General features: G+C 44.8%; 2 protein-coding genes across 2 annotated transcripts in view; one reads left to right on the top strand and one right to left on the bottom strand.

Annotated features, from left to right (window-relative positions):
• Positions 1–1,630, top strand: part of LOC126579846 (syndetin) — a 4,462-nt gene extending 2,832 nt beyond the window's left edge. Inside the window, exons 2-4 of the mRNA XM_050243498.1 lie at positions 1–298; positions 404–516; positions 609–1,630. The exon at positions 1–298 is cut by the window's left edge and continues 2,300 nt beyond it. Coding sequence (XP_050099455.1) covers positions 1–298; positions 404–516; positions 609–936 — 739 coding nt within the window. The 3' untranslated portion in view covers positions 937–1,630. The remainder of the gene's footprint in view (positions 299–403; positions 517–608) is intronic.
• Positions 1,631–8,125: 6,495 nt separating this feature from the next.
• LOC126579616 (uncharacterized) lies at positions 8,126–12,729 on the bottom strand. Its single transcript, XM_050243087.1, has 8 exons — positions 12,499–12,729; positions 10,014–10,068; positions 9,715–9,954; positions 9,480–9,596; positions 8,879–9,394; positions 8,730–8,803; positions 8,399–8,645; positions 8,126–8,307 (listed from the first exon to the last, which is right to left on the bottom strand). The coding sequence occupies exons 3-7, from the start codon at positions 9,924–9,926 to the stop codon at positions 8,557–8,559; spliced, it is 1,008 nt and encodes a 335-aa protein (XP_050099044.1). The 5' UTR covers positions 9,927–9,954; positions 10,014–10,068; positions 12,499–12,729; the 3' UTR covers positions 8,126–8,307; positions 8,399–8,556.
• Positions 12,730–12,984: the final 255 nt, after the last annotated feature.

Below are 12,984 nucleotides of genomic sequence, written 5' to 3'. Positions count from 1 at the left end.
CTGCCTCACCCTCGTTGCCCAGGTGCGCCAGATGGAGGCCTATCTGAGTGCCCTGTTAGTGCAGCACGGTCCAGCCGACAGTGTTGCGATGGATGCCGATGGGTGGAACCAGCACTGCTTGCGCGATTACCTCGCCCGCACCAGCGACTACGTGCCGGATCTTCGCAAACCCATCTTCATGTGCTCGACAGCGCGCGTAATCGATCTGCCGGTTGTGCTGCACGCAATGGCCAAGGTTAAGTGGGACGTGAACCACGTCAACGTGCAGCACTCGCCCTATATCGACATAATTAACCGGGTAGGAAGCGGCTACGGTTGAGCCTTGGCGCTCCATCGAGCCAACAACATTCCACCTTTACTAACCGGCTTTTTCCGCTTTCTGCCATCTACCAAACCCCACCAGGGTATCCAATATTTCGCCATGAAACTGGAGGATGAAGCGACACCGACGCTGCTGCCCCGCGATGCCCTCTGGGATAGCTTTGTTCACGTGTTGACGCACCTGCTGGTCGAAGGGTAGCTAGAACACAGTAGACATTCTTCTCGCGCGTTGCATCCTAATCGTCTAATCGTCGCTTTCCTCCTCCACCTCTATCCCTCTATTGCAGGTTTGCGGCGGCAAAGAAATGTTCGGCAGGCGGCCGGGCCCTAATGCAGCTGGATTTTGCCCACTTCTGGTCGCTGCTCGAGATCGTGTCCGGTGGCAAGCATACGGAGCACCGCGCTTATGTTGAGCAGTACGTGAAAGCTTACTACTTACCGAAGGATCTGCTCGAGCAGTGGCTCCTCGATGCAAACGGTTACTCGCCCCGGCAGCTCAGCGGACTAGTCGCGTGTGCGTGCAGTAGCGACAAGAAGACACGCCAGCGGCTGCTCACACTGATCGAGGGCCAAACCAATGGTACCAATGGTTCCAGCTCGCCGTCACCACCCTAATCTGCGTGTAGTTTACCGGCAGAACTGGTATTCCTTGGTTTCCGTCTCAAGATGCTTATCGTACTCCAGCCCCGAGAAAACTTCGTGTACCCACGGGTTACTCTCGACTACTCTTACTTCGTAATCTCGCGTTCGATCGCGTCGCAACTGCGCTCTGTTTTAAAATATATTTTTTCGATATTAGGGATTATGGTATTCTCTTTCTCTCTATCTCTCTCTCTCTCTCTTCTCGCTCTCGATTTTTGTATCTCATGTTATACTTTATACCTAATATTGCGTTATACTTTATACCTCTCATGTTATACTTTATACCTCTCCCCTTTTGAATCGCGTACTAGCATATTAAGTTAATGGCATGTTAGTTACTGTACTACGTTTAGTTGCTAATACCGCTCAACCATATGTTCGACTAACTTATTACGTTTAAAGTGGCCGATCCCGGACGCAAAGCATGTTTCGCTGGATCACACTTCATCGATCGGTTATACATATTACTCCTCCTTCATCCTCCTGTATCATTCCTCGTTGTGTTTTGTTTTGTTTTGTAAATCTTTAACTAGAAGCAGATAATGCAACGATTGCATTGCGGAACAGAATAGATCAAATGTATTTATCGAAACGGAACGGTGTTTTGTTGTATTGCTCCCCTTCCCACGCCGTGTCAGTGGAGCATATCCTCACCAAATAAATTAATCCTGAATCTATAACTTGTGAGGGTGAAGAGCCGGGCACATTGCCGGGTTGTGTAGCATCCGAAACCTGACAATTTTGTACGAAAACCAGCAGTTTGTTTTTTGAAAACCCTCATTCATCGCAACTTTGAAGCATTGATTTCCAACTCCAACATTTTCAGAGTCGGTGTTCATCGTAGCATAATACGTGGTATGCAACGAATGTTTTCATATTTTGAATCTTTTATGTGCATACTATTTGCCAGGTAGCCCCATCGACTGTTTATATCAATTGCGGATACTTTGTTTAATACAGTTAAGCAAAACTAATTTTATAGAGCAATCGAATCGAATTTGATTTTATATCGTAAAAACCAAAATCATTTTTAAAATGGACAATTCTGGCAAATAAATTGAAAAAAGAAAATTCAGCTAACACTCAACAGGAGCTAACTGGAAAAACTTAAACCAAAGACTGTCGATTGGCACGTGTTGGATAAATCAGAACAGAGCTACGATGGACACCGCAGAAGTGTGCGGCCAAACATTGAGCATCGTGAAAAACCTTCAACATTCAAAAACAACTCTGACAATTTTATCTGGTTTGTTCTCGATAAACGAATTGGAGACATGCTAACAACGAAAAATCGATAGAATAGATTCGACACAAATGAATTACTATAAAAAAAGAACGTTTAATTCATTCGCTCTTATCCAATAAAGCGACTGCAACACAAAACCAGTTGGTCTCTTTCCACAGCGAGAGATCGGCGGTACATGCGCAAACGATTTGTTGGCAAATCGAAGGAGGCTGCGCGTGCGCTCTGGGATGCAGTGGATTGAAAACAAATTTCGGAGATGAGTACGATTGAGCGGTTGCAAGTCGTTACGGATGTGGTTGACTGCCTTTTTTTTTATTTTCTATTCTATTGGCACTACGCGACATTGGCTCACGTTATTGGTGGCCCTCGTTGCTGCACGGCTGCAGCAGCCGGCTCGAGCACATGGAGCCAGCCGTTTTCGTATAAACGAAGATGAAATCTCCGATTTGGACTAAGGGTTTTCCTTGGTCCATCGCCTTGGTGCCTTCCTCGTTCAGCAACGCCACCCGGTTGATTGTGGCATGTTCATCGGCTAGCTGGATCGGTTCCGCGTGGATTTTGCGCACAGCACCGGCCCACAACGTGCACCGCTTAGCTACTGGCTCACCAGCGTCCAACGCAGCGTTCTCCGGTGGAGGCAGAACCGTCTTTAGCCTTCGGGGGCCCCTGCACTATTGTTCAGCTTCTTCCTTTCAAAATTTCTTTGATTTCTCAAAAGCAAATAATTCAAGGAACACATACAGGATTCTTTTGATTGTAGTTGGTAATAGATCTTAGTATCTAGAACATTTTGTAACTGAAAAGAACAAAAAATCCGATATTGATTAATGTTTTAGCGGGTGCTTGGGTATATTCTCCCTAAAAAAAGGCTCATTTTTGAAGATTTTTTGTGACGTATCCTTCCCCTTTACTTTTTCTAGTATATGGTATATTAAACTACAACTTTGGAAGAATATGTCGTTCTTTTTGGAAAAGATTTATTCATGGCATCACATTTATGAAGGTGCGCCTGCGAAAAGATACTTTTTTTCCGGTGCCCATCGTAGCTGCGTGATGCGTCACCAGAAAAAATACACATCGATACTCTTTTGATAGATTATACGTTTATCCAGGTAGTCCCGTTGAGTTTTGAGTTGAATTTGGTATTTTTCGATTTTGCCAGATTTTTTAAGTTGATGAAAAGTTATCACAATGATCAAATCGGGTTCGTCGCTTAAATCTTAAGGGTCAAGTCTTTCGAGTCGCAACAAAAACAGTTCCCATCGTAGCTACGTGATGAGTCATCAGAAAAATGCAAATCGATACTCGTTTGAAAGATCATAAGTTTATCTAGGTAGTCGCGTCGAGTTTTGGCTAAACTTCGTGTTTTTCGATTTTTGGCAGATTTTTTAAGTTGAAAAAGTGATGCTTTTTGTCATTTTGCCTAAGAACACGATTATTAAAGATTTGTTTAAAAAAAAGTATCAATAATTTTCACAAAATCTCGACGGGACTATTTAGCAAAAAGAGTAAAGATTATGTGTTAAAAATTTCAAATCAATCAGTTGAGCAGTTTTTACGGTACGATGTTTCCAGTTGATCCCAACATTTTACACAATATTCTTGATAAGATCAGCTTTCAGGAAAAATGTTTCAAATGTTACAACAAAAAAAAAGTACCGCAGCCCCTTAAGGGGCCGCTTTGTATGGCCGATCGAGAAATCTGGCCCCTTAATTTCCTGAAATCCCAAGCTTAGTTACTGTATGGTTGTCAGTTTATGATACACCATCTAGAATCGCAAATTAGTGAACATACAATTATAGTTCACGAATGTTAAGAAAGCAAATCTCAAAAAATGCGTTGGGCAAAATCTGCGAATCTTCCTTGTTTCTGTTGCCTTTGAATTAATTTTGAAGCCAAATCCAAACTCGCAGGGATTGGTGGGGGAGTGCATCGATGCCGCCTATGCTGCGCGATCACTTCCGATGACCTGACCGGCGCAACACCGTTAGCGTACGGTAGGAGCAGTGCGGCTGCCCCAAACATGTGGTGTTGAAGCACACCGTGCGTTCGACACTCGTGTTTGGAAACTAATCACTCATTAAACCGAGCATAGATAAAAGAAAAAAATCGTTGCAAAGTCATATCAAATGAAAATTAGTGTAACAAGTAAATTAGTGGGAACCAGGGATAGTAAAAGAGCAATAGTTCGGCAGAACCATGATCAGCGTGCATTGACACTGGGATGCTGAGCGTAATAGTGTCGTGACAAGAACGCACCGGATCAATGTGGTTTGGTTTTGTTCTGTTCTGTTCTGTTCTGCTTCTCACTATCACGCCGGCATTCACGTGATCCATGAATGGAACTATTACACAAATGTGCAGAAAGGGAAGAGTGATAGGGATGAGCCGAAGGTAGTGGGGGAAAGGGTTACACCGCGCGAGATGATTTTTATGATCTTGACCCATTCTTGAACTTTTCTTTAAGACGAATGCGCTCGCCCCGTCGATCATTTTATGACTTTTTTTCTCCCTTTCCCTCTTCTGTTTCGTGACGATGACGATCGATGAGTCATACCACAGTAAGTGGCAGATATGCAAGTGCACTCGCGCATCACACTAGTAACCCACAAACCCCGCAAACCCAGCCCCAAAATCAGCTGGAAGATCAGCTGGTGACCGCGGTGTGATGACCCCGAATGACACCGATGCGCCGTTTGGAACCGTTTCAGGTCACCGTCTCCATCACTCCAGTATCAAACCATGGCCGACCTGCCAGATTGCATTCTAATTATCAGACGCAAAAGAACGCGAACCAGTTGCTGTACACTTTCATCTCTTACTTGGTAACTTTTCGCCAAAGGCAAAACTCGATCGCATACGCTGCTGCATTCATGTTGAGCAGTGTGTTGTATGCTGCGTACAAAGGATCCTCGAGGGGGGAGGGGGGGGGGGGGGTGCGGGCGCGAAAAGCGACAATGGAAAACCAATCCGCGCGAAGGGAAAGGGCGGCAGCGAGTACTAAACGCTCCGTGACGCCCATGTATGTCCGGTCCGAGTGTCCGGGGGAGACAATACCGCGGCACATTACAATACCGGCAAAGGAGGCTGTCGGCCATCGAAGAACTTCTTCAGAAGCAAAATCTGTACATCTTCGCCAGCAGCGTCATTCGATCGCGGAGTATCGTACGAGCAACATCCATTTCCGGAAGGAAATCCAGCACCATGGATCACATCAATAAGCTGCCCGTGGAGGTAAGTCAGTGCGCAGTCCTCAGCAGTTTGGTGTGTAGTGCATGTGCGTTTGAAAATGGGGAGAATTTAGTGCACGCTGACCTGTTTCGTTGCAGGTACTGTGTATGATTTTTGATCGGCTGAGCGATGTGAAGAATGTGTCGCTGGTATGTCGCCGGTGGAATGACATACTCTTCCACACACCGTACGCCAATCGGTTTCGGATGATACTGGATACGGAGTCTATGGTATCCGCCACGAAGGACCAGCTTCATCCACGCAGCGTCCAACGGCAACGAACGCTCCTGGCAGAAGCAACGAAATCTAACCGCTCTTACCGTCACGTACTGTGGATTGACAACAAGCGCACACTTGCGGACCATCACTGGATACTGAACAGGATACTGCCCCAACCCGCGCATTTGGTTCAGCTCGAGCTGATCTACGATACCGCAATGAGGAACGATCTGATGCCAGCGCTAGCGGACGCGCTTCCGAACATGCACCAGCTGCGCGTATTGATCCTGCAGAAGAATGGCTGGTACCCGGACCAACCAGGGCCACAGATAACAACGCTTTCCAACGCTTCCGTACAGCGGCTGGAGCTGAGCCAATACCGCAGCTATCGGATGCGGGTGAAGATGCCGAACTTGCGACGGTTTCGGGGCCAGTTCAGCTGCGATACTAACGGGCAGCCAAACGACGAGCTGTTCCCGTTCTTCGACGAGTGTCACCCGAAGGTGTCGGCGATGCACCTGGAGCACTATTGCTTGCTCGAGCCGAACGCATCGGTCTCCACGTGGGACCAGCTGGCGTTCTTTCCACACACCGAGGACCTGACGCTTTCCCACGTGGTGATGTGCGAGGAAGAGCTGGAGCGATTGCTGGCCGTGTCCCTGCCCAAACTGCGCACCATCGGCTTCTACGGATGCTACCTGGCGGGGAACGATATTGCCCGCATTCACGAGTGTCTGCCGAGTACGGTGCGCAAGGTGATAGTACAGACGCCAACACCCAATCCCCGGGCGCGCCCCGGAAGCCCTTTTCGAGATTAGGATGTGTTATTAAAAGCATTCCACAGTATTAGTTCCTTATTTCATACTTAACAACTTTTCTGACGTGCCGTAGGCTTATAATTATTTTGCTGTTACTATATAAAATAAGACTTTTAATTTCATCATATAAGATATACTTAGTACGAATTCCCCCATTCCAATAAAGATCTCCACTCGTTCCTGCCTCGAGATTCGCGGCCCTCTTCATAATTGGCTTGATTTTTCCGCTTCTTTTCTCAGCTAATAATAATGTCCGAAAGGTGGCGATTAAGGGGGCGGCTTCGGTATTCAATTTTGTTTTGTGACACATGTTTTTAACATTTTTCCCTGAAAGCTTATCCTTTCAAGAGTATTGTGTAAAAATTTTGGGACCAATCGAGGAAAAACTGGCAAAGATACCGATTTTTGAAAATCCCCGTTTCATACAAGGCTCCACGGAGCTTGCTACTTTGAAGAGCGTTTCCCAAAAAAGCAACGTTTTCAAAGTCGGTACCGTAAAAACTACTGAACCGATCGATTCAAAATTTTTAACACATAATCTGTACACTTTTTACCAGGTAACTTCGTCGAGATTTTGTGAAAATTGTTGATACTTTTTATTAAACAAATCTTTAAAAATCGTGTTTTTCGGCAAATGACAAAAAGCATCGCCTTTTCAACTTTAAAAATCTGCCATAAATCGAAAAATTAAAATACCAACAGAAACTTGACGGGGCTACCTAGATAAACTTATAATCTTTCAAACGAGTATCGATTTGTAGTTTTTTGATGACCCATCACGCAGATACGATGGACACCGGAAAAAAGTTCTTCTAAGACACGGCTGCCTAAATGTGATGCCATGGGTGAAGTTTTTATTAAATCTTCCTCAAAATAGATCAAAATATTCTTCAAAAGTTGTTGTTTAATATGCCATTCATTTGAAAGAATAAAATTCAATGGTTATGTCACAAAATTTCGTCAAAAATGATCCTTGTTTCGGTAAGAAATTACCGAAACCGAACCGCACTGGATTGAAGCCGTTCCACTGTTTCGCGGGAGGGATCCAGGCCTTCTGTCACAAGTGTTTAGCATGCCGTGCCTAGTGTCCTAATTGTTAATTGGCATCGTTTACGGTTAGAAATGAGATGAATGATTAAAACCCGAGGTCATGCTCCATTATTTCATGCAAAGATTATTCTCGGCCGCATATGTAGCCTGCCTAGAGCACTCTAATTTGTTCAAGGCAAACGCAAGTAGCTGGGCACTGTGGACCAGTCGCAACGGCAAGCCGCACGTGGGGACATAGAGTAGCGGCCCAGGCACACTGTGTTGTGAGTCGCAACCGGAATCCGGACGCGCCTGACGCGCCACACTGGGTGACAAGTCGCCAGGGGCCGGCCTGTGTTGGACAAGAATCAGCTTCGAACGTTTTAACCGCAACAATTTTAATATACGCTAGTGGAGCTGGAATTACCGCGGCTGCTGGCACCAGACTTGCCCTCCACGTGATCCTTGCCGAAGGATTTATGCTCAACTCATTCCAATTATAATGGCCTGATGACCCGATCAGTGGTGTAAAATATCTAAATCTCAAGAATTTATTTATGGAGCTCAGAACATCGAAGCTCTCCTCCCGATCGTGCACAAACACATAAAAAAGAAACGTTATTTTTATCATTTTATTCAACTGGATTTTCATACGTAACACTGAACCAATAAATAACTTGAAAAAAAATACAACAAATTTCTTGCTCGCATTTGGCAAGTTGATTGACGCGCACAATGTTGCTGGACGTGTCCTTGCCGATGTGTTCCCGATGTTTTCTGGGTGCGCTGCTACGGTTCACCTGTACCATCAATGTATATCGTAATGAGCAGTAGAGAAAAACAAAACATTTTTAGAACATTGCAAAATCATGCTTACTCCGGTCGTTTTACCTGTAATACACGTTCGATCGGCAATGAAGTAATTAGTTGTGTGTATCTAGGTGTCGCAATCGAGTGAGCAGGTAAGTATACATCCATTTCATGACCATTTTTACATCAACGTGCAACGTGATGTTTGGCGTGCCCTTTGAAACGTTCGCGATTGGATGTTAAAAATCATCACGCGCCTTTCGGAACTGAAAACCGTTAACTGTCTCTTCTACGCACGGTACTTGCACCAGATTGAAGTAAATTGAACCTGGCAAAATAAAAAAAACAATACCGTCAGTATAATTGCCAGCAGAAGAGGTGGAACAGCTGGAAAGCGGATGGAATCCCTTACCCATCACCTGTGACGCTGAAGTGTTGGTTTGCTTGAGGCAGTCGTACAACATATCATCGCATTTACAATGGGACCTGGTAGCGAGAGATGGAGAAGCTCAATCAAATCAAGTAAACTGGCACCGTGGCGATGCTGCGATACGATATTACTTTGTGTAGATGGAGTCGTTGTTAAGATTGTAGCGTTTCTGGTACGCACGGACTTTCAGTGGGCATAGGTCGTGTGTCCGACAGCAACGGTCCATCATCGCATCGTCACCGAGGTCGTGGTAACTTTCGGCTATATCACCAGTGCCACACCATTTCGTTCCGGGAATGATACCGCTCAGGAGAGAAAATGATCCAGTTTTGAAAATTCCCTGCCTGCTGTCATGATTACGCAAGATGAAGCCGAGAAAGCCACCGCCTTCGGTGCTGGCAGTGCTAGTAGAGGGCACTGGAGCGTCCTGTTGCACGTCCGACGCTGCCACCGGACTCCGGAGTGCGATCGGTCCGGGATCGTTCCAGCCTCCTGGCGGCACCGTTGCCCGGTAGTTGTTGCGTTCGTTCAATCGATCCACTTGCTCGCACTGTTCCATCAGCTGTATCATTTCACCAAAGGATATCTCCAGCGGTCTGTTGATGGTAGACAGGTTGCGCAACAGCTCCATACCGTCGAAGTCACTGCTGCAGAACAGGTGAATAACCAATGGGGAAAGTTAGCCTCGAACCGTTAAGGTATTCCGGACGGTTCTCGAAGGGCAGTTCTTACTAGATCTCAATCAGCTCACACCCTAGGAGGCGTTTCGCAAGTCCTAGCTCAACCACGGCCACAGTCTGATCGTGGAAGTAAATCATACGCAAACTCTCTGCCTCCAATCGACGCTCACTATACAGCAGAATGAATTCGAATACGAATACACACAGATTAGAGATGTGCGCTTTGACCGCCTATGTTTTGTTGCGACTGGCCACTGGGTCCACCAAGTGAACAGCTTTGAACATACCTGTAGGTCTTCATGGCGTCCACCAAGCGGCGTTCCACGATATGTGTGAAACCGGGCACTTGGGAGAGCTTAAACGTAAGCGTTGGTTTGGCGCGGGTCGTCTCGAGTAGTGTACCGCTAAGCAAGCCAAATGCCAACACCAACATCAGCTGCTGCATTCGGTAGACAAAGGCCGAAAAGCAGCCACATCGCACAGTCCCCGGCACTGACATGCTGATAATCCTAAGGTAAACTGTTTTCCTAAAAGAGAAGCCAGGCATTGAAGTCTTTTGTTACTTTCGCAAACAAATCATACCTACGCTTAACACTTCTCCGCTTCCCCTGTTGTTCCTATTCATTGCCTGCCGGAACTTGCTGAAAGTAGGCAGAAAGAATTATCAGATCAGATCATCGGAAAATCGTTTCAATTTTCTATTACACTGGACTGTGATTAATTCTATTGGAAAAATAAATTCAACAACGCAACAGACGTATCAGTGTATCGGCAATTGAACAAACGTTACCCCGCGTTTTAAATACTCCCTTTTGTTATCCTACGCCACGTCTCGCTCCTATGATTGTGTCTTGTTTTAAAATTCCGTATTCATACCACACCTGAGGCAATACAGCTTTGCACTCTCAAAAAAATAAAGCAAAAAACATCTTGCTGCCTTCGTGCGCGCAAGGCTAGTACGCAATTTTCCTTTTTGTACTGTCGTGCTGTCGTTTATCTGTAAAATCAGTATGAACCAAAACGAACGTTTAAAAGAGTCCCTGTGGTATTATGAACATTTAAAAAATGCATGATCATATAGTAAAACCTAAGCCATATCTGCTTCGGTTGATATAACTTTTTTTTAACCGTCTGTCAGCAATTAAGTAATTTGTTGTGTGTTTTTAGTGTGCGCTGATGCGGTGCACATTTGAGTTATCAGGTATGCGGTATTCATCGCTTACACTTTCATGCATTAACAAACATACATATCAGACTAAAACAACGGGGCACGACTTGTGACGTGCCCTCGCCTCACACGATTACGAAAATCAAAATTGAATACAGATGGGATCGCGGCATGAGACATTGATGACCTTGGGAACAATGGTCGATTAGAAAATGTGTCCTCGCCTATTTCTGCCCCCCGCTTTAGTACCACTGGATTAGTTTTCAATCTTTCTAGTTTCTCCGCGACCATGCTATAATATTTATGAGCTAGTTTCAGTTAAATAATATTGTTATAGTATTGTTGTGTTTGGAGGTAAAGACAAATATTTTTAAAAAAGTGAACGATCTCTACGCGGACATTGGCGATTTAAGATTGATCAATCGATTTTCTCAGTCTTCTCTTGATTCCAATTCCAATCGTCACTCAGAAGGTTTGTGAAATGTCTCAGTGTCTCAATATATAGTCAAGTAATTTGATGAGGTACTTTAGTCTTTAATTCTTGTACCATTAAACCACTCGCCACTAGAATTACCGGTGACGAAAGAGTTGGTAGAGTTTTGCGTTGCGCCTGCCGCATACACACGACAACGATGACGAATTTGGCGAATTTACGCTCGGAGCTAGTCGCTTATACTTTGACCTTTTGTTTTGAGTTTTGCTCATTACGAGCACAGGTTGGAATGACGAAGCAGTTCGGGAAAAAAAACTAATTACTCTCAGAGTCATCCCTAGATGGTCGATCAGCTTCGGAGGCCGATTGCAGAGCTTACGCAACCTGTGGCCTGGTTTTAGTTCATCCCATACAGCGTGGCCTGATTTTTTTTTCTTATTGTGCCAGATTGATGTTCGTTTCCCATACACGTATCTCGAATGGTGGATCATCTGGTTGTCCATCAACCACAGAGGACAGCGTATCGGAAGATGATTTCAGAAAGTGACACCTTAAAGCTCCAGAAATAGCGTCTTATACTTTCTTTCGCATCAGGCTTTTCCAGAAAATTGCCTTATAATTGCCGCCAATGGCAAATTCATTGACAGCTTTCTCCGCCGGGCTGCATAGCAATGATTAATCTGCAGCACATGCTATTTGTTATAGCGATGCTTGTTTTGTTTATCATATTTAAATGATTGTAAATTTGTTGTCCAGAATTTAAGATACACAACGAGCGTTTCAAACCCTATTTATTTATTTATTTTTTAGATCGCATCGCATATAGGGATAAAGGCTGATAGAGCGTATGAAAGCCCCTGTAACAAGCATATTGTTTTAGCTGAGTTATACAGTGATAGATCTCCATAAACTAAGGTGTGATAAACTAAAAAAAAGTGTTGCAAAAAGCAGTGATGAAAGATCATCAGCAGTGGCATTGTACGTCTACAGAAAACGCACGCAGCTTTCCTGCTTTCGCCGGTTGTTTGATTAGTTGAATGTAGCTCATGTGAAAGTTTCGCTTCTATCACTAGACGTGCATCTTTGCTTGGATCCACTCCCCATGCTCAGCGCATGGTATGTGCATGGTTTCACAGATCAATCGGATTTGATTTTTAGTAGTTTTTGATGCTCTATATGTAGTTCGGCGTTATAGAATCTTGTTTGCTTATTGCATTTTACATTGATCGAATGCAAATACTGTAGCGTTTGGAAAAAGCAGCGTCTTGCATCGGGTTTGGGGAATAGAAAGCGCCCCAAAGCGCGAAGTTAGTCTCGCTGGCAGGTCTGGCAAACTATATAAATTGTTTCTTTTAAATACTGCCAAGGATACTTAACGTAGATCTAGCCCATGGTACGCATTGCCACCATCAATCACAGCACGAAGCACTAGGACCATGTGCAGCATACGAAACAGTTGACTGAGCTTACCTGATGGTTGGGGGACAGAGCTGACTGCGCTTGAGTGAAGCAGCGGTTGATCGTCAGGTATCGTGTGCACTATTATTGGTAACTGGCAGCCATTTAATTGATATTACATGGCTTGGCGCATGACTGTGTAGTTTAGCAGCGTATCGAGCGACGAATAGCAATGAACACAAGACGCAACGTAACGACACAATTCAGATAAAAGCTGCTGAATGAAACTCAACTGCCGACAAAACGAAACTGCAGACCAAAGTGTATTAAGGCAACAGCGGTGAAATCATGCAGAACGAAATCCGTCGCTTCGATTAGAAAAATGAATGAAACATGTGACAGATGTGGAAGCATGCATAGGTTTTCATCGAAGATCGCTTTGAAAATTAAGAAATCCGTAAAGAAAGTCAAAGTTTTTCCAGTATTCTGATTATAAAAGAGCCAAAGGTCAGATTTTCAAGCCCTTCGCGAGACAACAATGATGGTTTGGGGCGCTAC

This window comes from Anopheles aquasalis, chromosome Y (assembly GCF_943734665.1).
Source record: "Anopheles aquasalis chromosome Y, idAnoAquaMG_Q_19, whole genome shotgun sequence".
Lineage (NCBI taxonomy): Eukaryota > Metazoa > Arthropoda > Insecta > Diptera > Culicidae > Anopheles > Anopheles aquasalis.
This window is presented reverse-complemented; position numbering and strand designations above follow the sequence as displayed.